This window comes from Aquarana catesbeiana, linkage group LG08 (assembly GCF_042186555.1).
Source record: "Aquarana catesbeiana isolate 2022-GZ linkage group LG08, ASM4218655v1, whole genome shotgun sequence".
NCBI lineage: Eukaryota > Metazoa > Chordata > Amphibia > Anura > Ranidae > Aquarana > Aquarana catesbeiana.
In genome coordinates this window covers 49,400,240-49,413,066 of record NC_133331.1, presented here as the reverse complement: position 1 = coordinate 49,413,066, position 12,827 = coordinate 49,400,240, and the positions used below count along the sequence as shown (strand labels likewise).

The window sequence follows — 12,827 nt, the reverse complement described above, 5'->3', positions numbered from 1 at the left end:
GCAGAAGGAAGCACCCAAGCGAGGTGCCAAGCGGTTCCGTCACAACAAGTATTTATAATGTGTTTATATGCATACACAAATGTTTTGCCTTTCATTTCTATTTTAGACTGAATAGGTTGTTTTACAATGTGAGGGTCACATATACTCAGGGATCAGCAAGGTGTCCGTACACGGACACTGGTGTCTGTGAGCGGTCCTTGCCGGGTCCGAGGCCGCTGGTCAGCTTGACATGGCACTGCTCCCGGTTTTTAACATTGGCGTCTATGGAAAATCTTGTTCAGCTTGACATGGCACTGCTCCCGGTTTTTAACATTGGTGTCTATGGGAAATCTTAGTCAGCTTGACATGGCACTGCTCCCGAACCATAAGTGACAGGGACATCAAACTTGGGGGGGGGGGGGGGGCACCGAAAGGGGACTCAGGATTACAACATTTCCAATGTTGGAGTCAGACAGCTTGCCTAGGTAATTTACCATATCGTAGTCCTGGGTCCTCTTAACATGCTCCCCAAGTTTAGTGTCCCTGTCACTTATGGTTCGGGAGCAGTGCCATGTCAATTTGACCAAGTTTTTCCATAGACGCCAATGTTAAATGTTAAAAACCGGGAGCAGTGCCATGTCAAGCTGACCAAGATTTCCCATAGAGCTAGTGTATTTACATGCATTGATAAGTGAGAAAAGGTATTACGTTCTACATACAGTACATGCTCTGGTCCCATTGTGTACTTAAAAGTGGGGTATGCCTGTATATATTCTTTGCAGGGGGAGAGCCTGGAGTGTGGTGCAGGAAAACCTGGGGAATATACAGGTGAAAGGGTAAGAATAAGAAGACTAAAGGGGGATCTATTCTATGGAGGACCTGCTGCCCTGGCCTGCTCTAAAGGGGGATCCATCGGGGACCCTGGCCTGCTCTAAAGGGGGTCATGTTGGCTAAATATATATATTCTTTGCAGGGAGACCCTGGAGTACCTGGTGGTGCAGGAAAACCTGGTAGCACGGGGAATATAGGTAAAAAGGTAAGACTAAAGTGGGATTTATCGGGACCCTGGCCTGCTCTAAAAGGGGATCAATGGGTACCCTGCTAGACCCTGCTAGTGGACAGGGTGTTTTTTGATAATTTGGAAAATGTCCACCACAGCCTTGGTCCATGCCTATCCCTGCATATATTTAATCCCCTTCCTCTGAAATTCCCCCTCCTCTCACATTCAACCCCCTTAGCCCCTTCGCCTCGCCCACTGCACTCCTCCCCTTCACATCTGACCCATTAGTACAGTTGTAAAACCTAATTTGCTATATCCCCAACCTTGCCCATCCAGGAATGAGCACAATTATGCCTGTCTACTTTTATTGCTCTACTGCAAATCTTTTGTGCAACACCTTGAAGTAACATGATACAAACGTAATGATTAATCTCATGACAACTGATTTACTAAGAATGACCAGTGCATCCACAGCCTAAAGAACAGAACAGGTAGAACTAATAAAATAATAAAATACATTCTGTTTTTTTGATCCTGAGGGATTTTTTCTTGATGATATTATCCCGTGACACACTCTTATAGTGGCAATAAGAAGAGATGCTCTTTAATGATTAATACTGCTGGGGGTCATTGTGTATAGTGAACCCTCCCTCCCTCTATATATACACTGAAATGTCAGGTATGAGTGCAGCTGAGTGGAGCGCTGTGGGGATGAAGGTGAGAGTGGAATTCATTGTATTCCATCACCCAGGGATGAAGAACGCCCAAATCCTCATTTTAAATCCGTTCTCTTTCCCTTGCAGATGTTGCTCGCCTGGATCATTGGTATTTTCCTCCTAGGCACCGTTAAAGGTAAAGGAATTTATTAATTCGCTTATTCATAATGATCACAAACAAAGTTCTTTGTCTTTGGAATCCCTTTGGGAATAATAAAGTATTCCGAATCTGAATTGATGTACATTTAAAACATTACAGATTAAGTGCAGATCTCATACTGAATGAGATAGAAATAAGGATATTTAAAATGTATGTATAGCCAAAACTTTTTCTTTTTTTTAGTTTGGATGGTATGGGGTTCTGCTAGAAAAATTTTCCCCTACTTGCTGGTAGAAATTAGTTCACAAGACAGAAAATTAGTTCACCAGACAGACAACAAACTTGAAGAAATGATGGGCAGAAACTTTGGAAATGCCACAGGTTATGTTGGAAACATGCTGTAGAGACAGAGACTGGGGACATGTTACAAGCTGTAGAGATCACTGCTTATGCCCCTTTATAAATAAATGCTCCCACTCTCTGTTTCATTGTTTTTTATTAAAGTTTTCACAAAAACAAAGAATGAGTACATCCAGATACAAATACAGCTGTTATACATTATATTACTCTTTGAAGATTTCTATGAAAAGGACTGCATGACATAGTTTACAGTTATAATTAGGTGATTAGATTATTTTATACCAGTGTCAAATGTTGAACGTAGGGCAGTGAGTGGAGTCCCTTCTCCTCCAGACACTCCCATCTGGGAACAAACTGTGCCCAGGGAGAGGGCATCCAATTCACCCCCCCCCCTTCACCTACACACCTGGGACAACAGAACAATTGCCTGTCGTCAATTAATACTTTATTACAGTTATTATACGTTATAGGTGCATATGGATATACTTCAGAATAAAATTAAAGAAAAGGGTATAAGTCAGAATAATAAAGTAGACGGATAATTAGTTAAGCGTAAACTAGTTAATGAACATAGAAAACATAAAAAAAACATAAATTACCACCATTTGGAAAGTGTATCTATATCAGTGTATCAATGAGGAGTCTCTGGAAAGCTTGAGGACCATGGTATCTAATTAGCCAGGAGATTTTTCATTGAATTAGACGAGTATGCAAAGAACTTTTCGTAAAGGTATTGAGTGTTTACTCTATTTATTACATCGTTTATGCTAGGTATAGTGTCTGTTTTCCATTTCGAAGTAATATATAGGCGTGCTGCTATCAAGATGTGGATGATTATGCATCTGAATTTCGTGGGTATATTATCTATCCCTAGGTTGAGAAGGCCCAGAGCAGGTTTAGGGGTGAGGATGATTCCTGTGATTTTGCTAGTAAAGAGAATACTGAGTTCCAGAAACTCCTCACAGACCTACATTCCCATAGTATATGAAATATCATTCCTTTAGAGCCACATTGTCCCCAACAAGAGTTATTTGTACCTTTGAAAATATGTGATAATCTCATCGGTGTTAGGTAACTTCTATATAATAATTTGAGAGACAAGTCCCAGTGGTTAGTGCAATGGGAATAATTATAGTTAGATTGAGTAGCCTTGAGCCAGTCTGTTAGAGCGGTTTTAAAGTCTCCCTCCAGTTTAACATACTCAAAGTTTTAGTTTGGGTGTGAGTGTTTTGCAATTTCTTATAGAACCATGAGAGTCCTTTAGGTTTGATAAAGGAAGTGGTTAGATAGTCCCATATGTCTGGTCTTAAGTAAAGAAGGTATTTGGGTTTTTGATGTGGTAGTGGTGTAGTTGGATATCTGCGTATGATGGTTTTGGTGGACGTTTGGCTATGAATTGTGATATATGTAGTATTCTTTGGGAAAGAGTTGTCTCATATATTTTTAATGAGGGGATGAGGTATTCGTACATACCTAGGGTGAAGTCTTTCTTTTGTAGGGATTTGCTGCTGTCAGTTTGTTCATTTAAAGCCCTCCACGCGGTCACCGTTGCGTCAATAGAAGGAAATTTGGGATAATATAATGGTCTGTGTGTTAACGTAGCTAATAAAAGTGATGGTAGATCTCTTTGTGTGACTATTGCTCATTCTATTTGTACTCATAACTTATCTGTTGTTTGATTGAACCATGACTTAGCTTAGTCCAGTAACGCTGCAATGTAATATTTGGGTAGGTTAGGAAATCCGTTCCTCCTCTCTGTCTTTGTTTTAGTAATATGGAGTATGAGAGCATCGCTAGTTTACCAGCCCATACAAATTTAAGAGTTTGTCAACTGTAGTAAAGAAATGTTCAGGCAAAATGATGGGAATAGTTTGAAAATAATATATTATTTTTGGCAATACATTCATTTTAAAAGCGGCTATCCTCCCCAGCCAGGTAAGTTTGTGTGACGAGATGTGTGCTAGATCATTCTTTATTGTATTTAGTAGGGCAGGGTAGTTATGGTCGAATACAGAGCTGGAGGGGTAGGAGAGATTAATCCCTAAGTACTTCAAGTATTTTGTGGCCCATTGAAAAGGAAATTTAGACTTTAATGTATTAAGATTATTGCTGCGAATGTGTGTAGGAAGAATAGAGTATTTGTTGATGTTGAGTTTATAATATGAAATATTTCCAAATTCGCTAAGTAATTGTTGTGTCCTATAAAGAGAAGTTTCCGGTGAGGTTACGGTCAATACCACATCATCCGCAAATAATCCAATTTTATGGTCTATGTCTGATACTTGATGCCAGTAATGAGGGTGTCTTGTCTGATAGCTTCCGCCAGGGGCTCCATCACCAGTGAAAAAATCAGTGGCGATAGGGGACATCCCTGGCGAGTCCCACTTTGTGATATAGAATTTATCTGACATGGCGTTGGAAGTCGTGACCATAGCTGTTACCCCTATTAGGTCATGGTGACTCTTTTTAATTTGTTTTTTTCAATAAAATTCATTTAAATATTCTTCCTACTTTTGTACTTCCATTTTGAGTGATCCTCTTAAACTCCATTAGAGGAATTACACTCCTTGTGAGTGTTGCTGTTTTTTTCATTACATAGGGATGTGGGTTTAATCTCAATTTAAAACTCATATTGGGGTGACACCTTTTCACTCATAGAAGTATATACTTGTTGCAGTATATAATCCGGAGATGGCTGAATGGATACGACCCGTAAGGCCAAACTTGTTGAGTGTCGCAGATAGGTACTCCAGTGAACCTGATCGAGCACTTTTTCAGAATCAAGTGTCAGGAACACTGTGGGCACCTTACGAGTCTCTGCAATTCTAAGAAGGTTGTACATTCTTCGAGTGCCATCTGGGGCTTGCCTACCTTTCACAAATCCCACTTGATCTGCTTTTATTAGGTAAGGGTTACTTCTGCTAGACGGTTAGCCAACATTTTTGAGTATACTTTTAAGTCCGTATTGAGAAGGGATATGGGCCGAAAATTTTGAGGGGCATCTGGTTTGATGAGGTAGAGGTGGTAGCTTTGTGAAAGAGTTTGTTCATGTGTGGCACTAGAATAGCCGAAGCTGTCAGCGCCTGGTGATTTATTGTGGGGTAGGGATTGTATGGCTTGGAAAATTTCTGTGTATGTTATGGCAGATTTTAGGTAGTGTAGCTTTTCATTGTCTAGGAAGGGAAGGTTGACAGATTGAAGAAAGTCATTAATCGCTATGTCAGTAGGTTGGGGTGTTGAGGAATCTGACTGTAAATTATATAGTTGCTTATAATATTTGCAAAATGCATTAGCTATATCTAACCGTTTTTAACCACTTGAGCCCCGGACCATTATGCTGCCTAAGGACCAGAGGTCTTTTTCATTTGGCACTGCGTCGCTTTAACTGCTAATTGCGCGGTCATGCAATGCTGTACCCAAACGAAATTTGCGTCCTTTTCTTCCCACAAATAGAGCTTTCTTTTGATGGTATTTGATCACCTCTGCAGTTTTTATTTTTTGCGCTATAAACGGAAAAAGACCGAAAATTTTGAAAAAAAAGTGATATTTTCTACTTTTTGTTATAAAAAAAATCCAATAAACTCAATTTTAGTCATACATTTAGGCCAAAATGTATTCGGCCACATGTCTTTGGTAAAAAAAATGTCAATAAGCGTATATTTATTGTTTGCGCAAAAGTTATAGCGTCTACAAACTAGGGTACATTTTCTGGAATTTACACAGCTTTTAGTTTATGACTGCCTATGTCATTTCTTGAGGTGCTAAAATGGCAGGGCAGTACAAACCCCCCCAAATGACCCCATTTTGGAAAGTAGACACCCCAAGGAAATTGCTGATAGGCATGTTGAACCCATTGAATATTTATTTTTTTTGTCCCAAGTGATTGAATAATGACAAAAAAAAAAAAAAAAAAAAATATTTACAAAAAGTTGTCACTAAATGATATATTGCTCACACAGGCCATGGGCCTATGTGGAATTGCACCCCAAAATATATTCAGCTACTTCTCCTGAGTACGGGGATACCACATGTGTGGGACTTTTTGGGAGCCTAGCCGCGTATGGGACCCCGAAAACCAATCACCGCCTTCAGGATTTCTAAGGGTGTAACTTTTTGATTTCACTCTTCACTGCCTATCACAGTTTCGGAGGCCATGGAATGCCCAGGTGGCACAACCCCCCCCCAAATGACCCCATTTTGGAAAGTAGACACCCCAAGCTATTTGCTGAGAGGCATATTGAGTCCATGGAATATTTTATATTTTGACACAAGTTGCGGGAAAGTGACACTTTTTTTTTTTTTTTTTTTTTTTTTTTTTGCACAAAGTTGTCACTAAATGATATATTGCTCACACAGGCCATGGGCCTATGTGGAATTGCACCCCAAAATACATTTAGCTGCTTCTCCTGAGTACGGGGATACCACATGTGTGAGACTTTTTGGGAGCCTAGCCGCGTACGGGACCCCGAAAACCAAGCACCGCCTTCAGGCTTTCTAAGGGCGTGAATTTTTGATTTCACTCTTCACTGCCTAACACCGTTTCGGAGGCCATGGAATGCCCAGGTGGCACAAAACCCCCCCAAATGACCCCATTTTGGAAAGTAGACACCCCAAGCTATTTGCTGAGAGGCATGGTGAGTATTTTGCAGCTCTCATTTGTTTTTGAAAATGAAGAAAGACAAGAAAAAACTTTTTTTTTTTTTCTTTTTTCAAATTTCAAAACTTTGTGACAAAAAGTGAGGTCTGCAAAATACTCACTATACCTCTCAGCAAATAGCTTGGGGTGTCTACTTTCCAAAATGGGGTCATTTGGGGGGGTTTTGTGCCACCTGGGCATTCCATGGCCTCCGAAACTGTGATAGGCAGTGAAGAGTGAAATCAAAAATTCACGCCCTTAGAAAGCCTGAAGGCGGTGCTTGGTTTTCGGGGTCCCGTACGCGGCTAGGCTCCCAAAAAGTCTCACACATGTGGTATCCCCGTACTCAGGAGAAGCAGCAGAATGTATTTTGGGGTGTAATTTCACATATTCCCATGGCATGTTTGAGCAATATATCATTTAGTGACAACTTTGTGCAAAAAAAAAAAAAAAAAAAAAAATTTGTCTCTTTCCCGCAACTTGTGTCGCAATATAAAATATTCCATGGACTCGACATGCCTCTCAGCAAATAGCTTGGGGTGTCTACTTTCCAAAATGGGGTCATTTGGGGGGGGTTTTGAACTGTCCTGGCATTTTATGCACAACATTTAGAAGCTTATGTCACACATCACCCACTCTTCTAACCACTTGAAGACAAAGCCCTTTCTGACACTTATTTTTTACATGAAAAAGTTTTTTTTTTTTGCAAGAAAATTACTTTGAACCCCCAAACATTATATATTTTTTTAAAGCAAATGCCCTACAGATTAAAATGGTGGGTGTTTCATTTTTTTTTTTCACACAGTATTTGCGCAGCGATTTTTCAAACGCATTTTTTGGGGAAAAAACACACTTTTTTAAATTTTAATGCACTAAAACACACTATATTGCCCAAATGTTTGATGAAATAAAAAAGATGATCTTAGACCGAGTACATGGATACCAAACATGACATGCTTTACAATTGCGCACAAACGTGCAGTGGCAACAAAATAAATACATTTTTAAAAGCCTTTAAAAGCCTTTACAGGTTACCACTTTAGATTTGCAGAGGAGGTCTACTGCAAAAATTACTGCCCTCGATCTGACCTTCGCGGCGATACCTCACATGCATGGTGCAATTGCTGTTTACGTTTGACGACAGACCGCCGCTTGCGTTCGCCTTAGCGCAAGAGCAGGGGGCGACAGGGGTGCTTTTTTTTTTTTTTTTTTTTTTCTTTATTATTTTTTTGCTTTTTTATCTTATTTTTAAACTGTTCCTTTCATTTTTTTTTTTTTTAAATCATTTTTATTGTTATCTCGGGGAATGTAAATATCCCCTATGATAGCAATAGGTAGTGACAGGTACTCTTTTTTGAAAAAATTGGGGTCTATTAGACCCTAGATCTCTCCTCTGCCTTCAAAGCATCTGACCACACCAAGATCGGTGTGATAAAATGCTTCCCCAATTTCCCAATGGCGCTATTTACATCCGGCGAAATCTAAGTCATAAAATGCTCGTAGCTTCCGGTTTCTTAGGCCATAGAGATGTTTGGAGCCACTCTTGTCTCTGATCAGCTCTATGGTCAGCTGGCTGAATCACCGGCTGCATTCTCAGGTTCCCTGTTGAGACAGGAGAGCCAGAGAAAAACACGGAAGACGGGGGGGGGGGGGGCATTCCCTCCCACGGCTTGTAAAGGCAGTCTAGAGGCTAATTAGCCGCTAGGATTGCTTTTACATGAAAGCCGACCGCTGGCTGAAAAGAATGATACCAAGATGATACCTAAACCTGCAGGCATCATTCTGGTATAACCACTCAAAGTTGTGAATGGCGTACCTGAAGACAAAAAAATGGTTAACAATAAAGCACAGTAAACAGTAAAGTATAAATAATTACATACCTGAAAAACAAACATGATAAAACATAATAACAATAACAATAAAACATTGCAGAATAGAATACAGTAAAAAAAGAGCAGAACAATAGAGAGAGAGAATAGAGAGAGAGAACAATAAAACGACAACTATTTTTTTTTATTTTATATATATATATTTTTTTTTTACACTTTTTTTGTAACTAACTTTTATAACGGTAACCGGTTCCAGGTTCGGGTCTCTCAAAATGCGATGGCATCTTGGGAGACCCTGTGAAAGTGTGCCTAGTCTGTGCAATGCTGTACCCTACGCTAATACTCAACTAGTGAATGGTAGCGTTCAAAACATTCACCAATGCAAAGACCAGGATTGTCAGGACAGGAGGGACAATAATAGCGGGTGTCACGTCTATATCCGCGCTTGCTGCAGACACAACATCTTTTTTGGGGGTTCGTTGGGTAGGGGTACTCGGGAGGACATAAAGAAAATGCCTCTCATGCAGCCGACTGCATTTGGTTGGGGATGTGAATGAGGGAAGTACGGGCGCTGCAGAAGTGGTGGGTTCCCAATTAGGATTGGCGAATGCAGCAGGAAGGGCACTATGGGCACGACGGGCCTGTGTTTGTCTTTTTGGTGGCAGCGGGACACTACTTGTGCTTGCCACCTCACCAGCTTGAACTGCACTTATGGGACTTGCCACGTCACCAAGTGTTACTGCAGCGCTGGTTTGACTACGACCGGGGTGTACTAGGCCGCTGGTGCTTGCCAGTTCAATAAAAAGCTTCCAAAAAAACTGTTAGCGATCGCAGGGATCAGGTCTGACTCTGCGAACGCTGCAGTTATGCGTTTAGTGTTTTGTAAGTGTCAGTGATCGATCGATACTGCACTTGGGTGGGCTGGACTGGGCCGGGCGGAGGGGCAAAACGCAGGTGCTAGCAGGTATCTGGGCTGATCCCGCTAACACTGCGTTTTTGGGAACCCTAAACTGCTGGGGACGCTAGTATAGATCTGATCGGATCAGATATTGATCCGTTCAGATACTATACCACTAAAGGAGGCGTATGCTGCGTGCGTGGGTGTTAGTGGTACTGGCGCTAACCTGACGCTGCCTGGGGCCGGTGCTTGCTAGTTCACCAAAATGCTACCAAAAAAACTGTTAGCGATCGCAGAGATCAGGCCTGACTCTGCGAACGCTGCAGTTATGCGTTTAGTGCCTTGTAAGTGACAGTGATCGATCGATACTGCACTTGGGTGGGCTGGGCTGGGCCGGGCGGAGGGGCGCAACGCAGGTGCTAGCAGGTATCTGGGCTGATCCCGCTAACACTGCGTTTTTGGGAACCCTAAACTGCTGGGGACGCTAGTATAGATCTGATCGGATCAGATATTGATCTGATCAGATACTATACCACTAAGGGAGGTGTACGGTGCGTGCGTGGGTGTTAGCGCTACTGGCGCTAACCTGACGCTGCCTGGTGCTTTCTTGCCAGTTCACCAAAATGCTACCAAAAAAACTGTTAGCGATCGTAGGGATCAGGCCTGACTCTGCGAACGCTGCAGTTATGCGTTTAGTGTTTTGTAAGTGACAGTGATCGATCGATACTGCACTTGGGTGGGCTGGGCGGAGGGGCAAAACGCAGGTGCTAGCGGGTATCTGGGCTGATCCCGCTAACACTGTGTTTTTGGGAACCCTAAACTGCTGGGGACGCCAGTATAGATCTGATCGGATCAGATATTGATCCGATCAGATACTATACCACTAAGGGAGGCGCATGCTGCGTGCGTGGGTGTTAGCGGTACTGGCGCTAATCTGACGCTGCCTGGGGCGACGCATATCACCGCCGGGCGATCAGGGGGCTAAACCTTTATTCGGTAATAAACGGCGGGTGCCCTGACACTATAAAAAATAAACAAACTAACCAGCGTCACCCGTAACGGTTATACGGTGATCAGTGGTGAAAGGGTTAACTAGGGGGCAATCAAGGGGTTAAAACATTTATTAGATAGTATATGGGGGTCCCTGTCACTATAAAACGCTGACGGCGAACCTAAATATTTACCTCACTAACTAGCGTCACCAGTGACACTAATACAGCGATCAGAAAAATGATCGCTTAGCGACACTGGCGATGGGGGGTGATCAAGGGGTTAAAACTTTATTAGGGGGGGTTAGGGGGGTATCCTAGACCTAAAGGGGGGTAATACTCACTGTCCCAACACTGTAACTGTCACAAACTGACACTATGCAGTAATCAGAAAAAAAAAAAAAAAAACCTGCTGGTGTCAGTTTGTGACAGGGGGGGGGATCGGGGGGCGATCGGGGGGGGGATCGGGGTGTTTTGTATGCCTGGCATGTTCTACTGTGTGTGTAGTGTGTTGTGCACTTACATTGATGTCTTCTCCCCTCGGCGCTGGAACGGAATACCGAGCCGAGGGGAGATGACATCATTTCCTTTGCTGCTGTTTAGCATACAGCAGCAAAGGAGTGTTCCCATTGGCCGGCGGCGATCGCGAGGGGGGGGCCACGAACGGATGGCCTCCCCCTCATCTCGGATCGCCGGGGAACAGAACGGGACCGCTTCGGGCACCGGGGGGGGGTCCGATCGGACCCCCCACCCGCGAGAGGCAAATCACGTACATGTACGTGATTTTGCCTGCCCGTGCCGCCTTGCCGACGTAAATCGGCGTTAGGCGGTCCTTAAGTGGTTAACGTAATAGGGTCTGTAATATGGGAAAGTTTAGATTTTTGCTGTTTCTTGCAGATATAAGCCACTAAGAATTTGCCAGCCTTGTTTCCTTGGGTGTAGTAAGTGGCTTTGAATCTCTGTAGGTGAAGTTGGTGTTCTGAGATTAAGTACGATCGAACCTTCTGTCTGGTTTGAAACAATGCTGAATGTACCTGAGGAGAAGGATTAGATTTATGCTGCATTTCAAGAGATTGGAGTTTATTCAATCATGTAGTCAGTGCCTGTAGATTCCTCTTTTTTTCCCTTGAGGCTGCCTGGAGAAGTAGGCCCCTGCTATATGCTTTATGCGCGCACCACAAAGTGAATATGGTGTTATCCGGGGTATCATTATGAAGGAAAAAATCTTTGATCTGATCACGCAATCTGTCCCTATGCTTGGGATTATTAAGTATAGATATATTATTGCGCCGCAAATGTACTGGTATCGCAGAATTTTGTTCCTTAATTGAGAGTGAGACAGGGGCGTGATCAGACCAAGTCATTGAGTGAATTTTACCTGATATTACATTTTTAAGAATAGACAGGTCAGATACAAATAAGTTGATTCTTGAATATGACTTGTGGGGAGCTGAATAGTAAGTAAAGTCTTTTTTCCCTGAGTTTGCACAACGCCATATATCATATAAGTTGGATGTGTGTAAAAAGGATTGGATTTTGCTGCGTGTTGAGCGTTGTGGGGCAGAGCAATGTAAGTGCTTGTTAGGTACACAATTAAAATCACCACAGTATAGTACTAAACCTTTCTTGACATTGTCAACCTTCTTTTTGAGAATATGCAAGAAAGGTAATTGTCTACAGTTCGGAGAATACAGGTTAATTATAGTATGCATGGTATTGTTCAACTCACAAACTAATATAATATATCTCCCTGCTTTATCTTTTATCATATCATGCAAGCAAAATGCTACATTTTGATTAATAGCGATCAGCACTCCGCCTTTTCTCTTTGGGCCAGAGGCTGTAAAAACCTGAGGAAACAGTTTGTTTGTGCATAATGGATGTTTCTGTTGAGCAAAATGAGTCTCTTGAATGCATAAAACATCACTCTCTAGGGTTTTTGCCTGTTGCCACATGGCCTTCCTTTTAAAGGGACTGTTGAGGCTGTGAGCGTTCAAAGACACGAAGTTAAGAACCATTGATCCCTAATGTAAGAATGCTTTGTATAAGCAATTTTAGAAATCGTAGTGAATAGTTATGCATAAGAGTACCTGTAGTTGATGTTATAGTGTCTTTGGATATGGTGTAGCCAATTGCTTGTGGTAGCATCAAAAAGTAAGTGAATTCCAGGAGGTTGTCAGCAGATTGACCGTGGATAGTTGTCGGTGGTAAAACAAAAAATAAAAAATAAAGAACGTCAACAATCAAATAGGAAAAGTAACATAAAAAAGCGAGGAAATAGTCCTCAATGTGCGAATAGCATCGTATAAGAGCAACTGGG

At 42.1% G+C, this 12,827-nt stretch overlaps 1 protein-coding gene across 1 annotated transcript in view; it reads left to right on the top strand.

The window, feature by feature from the left end:
- Positions 1-1,651: 1,651 nt before the first annotated feature.
- Positions 1,652-12,827, top strand: part of LOC141105250 (pancreatic triacylglycerol lipase-like) — a 35,383-nt gene continuing 24,207 nt past the window's right edge. The window contains exons 1-2 of the mRNA XM_073595138.1: positions 1,652-1,696; positions 1,783-1,831. Coding sequence (XP_073451239.1) covers positions 1,652-1,696; positions 1,783-1,831 — 94 coding nt within the window. The remainder of the gene's footprint in view (positions 1,697-1,782; positions 1,832-12,827) is intronic.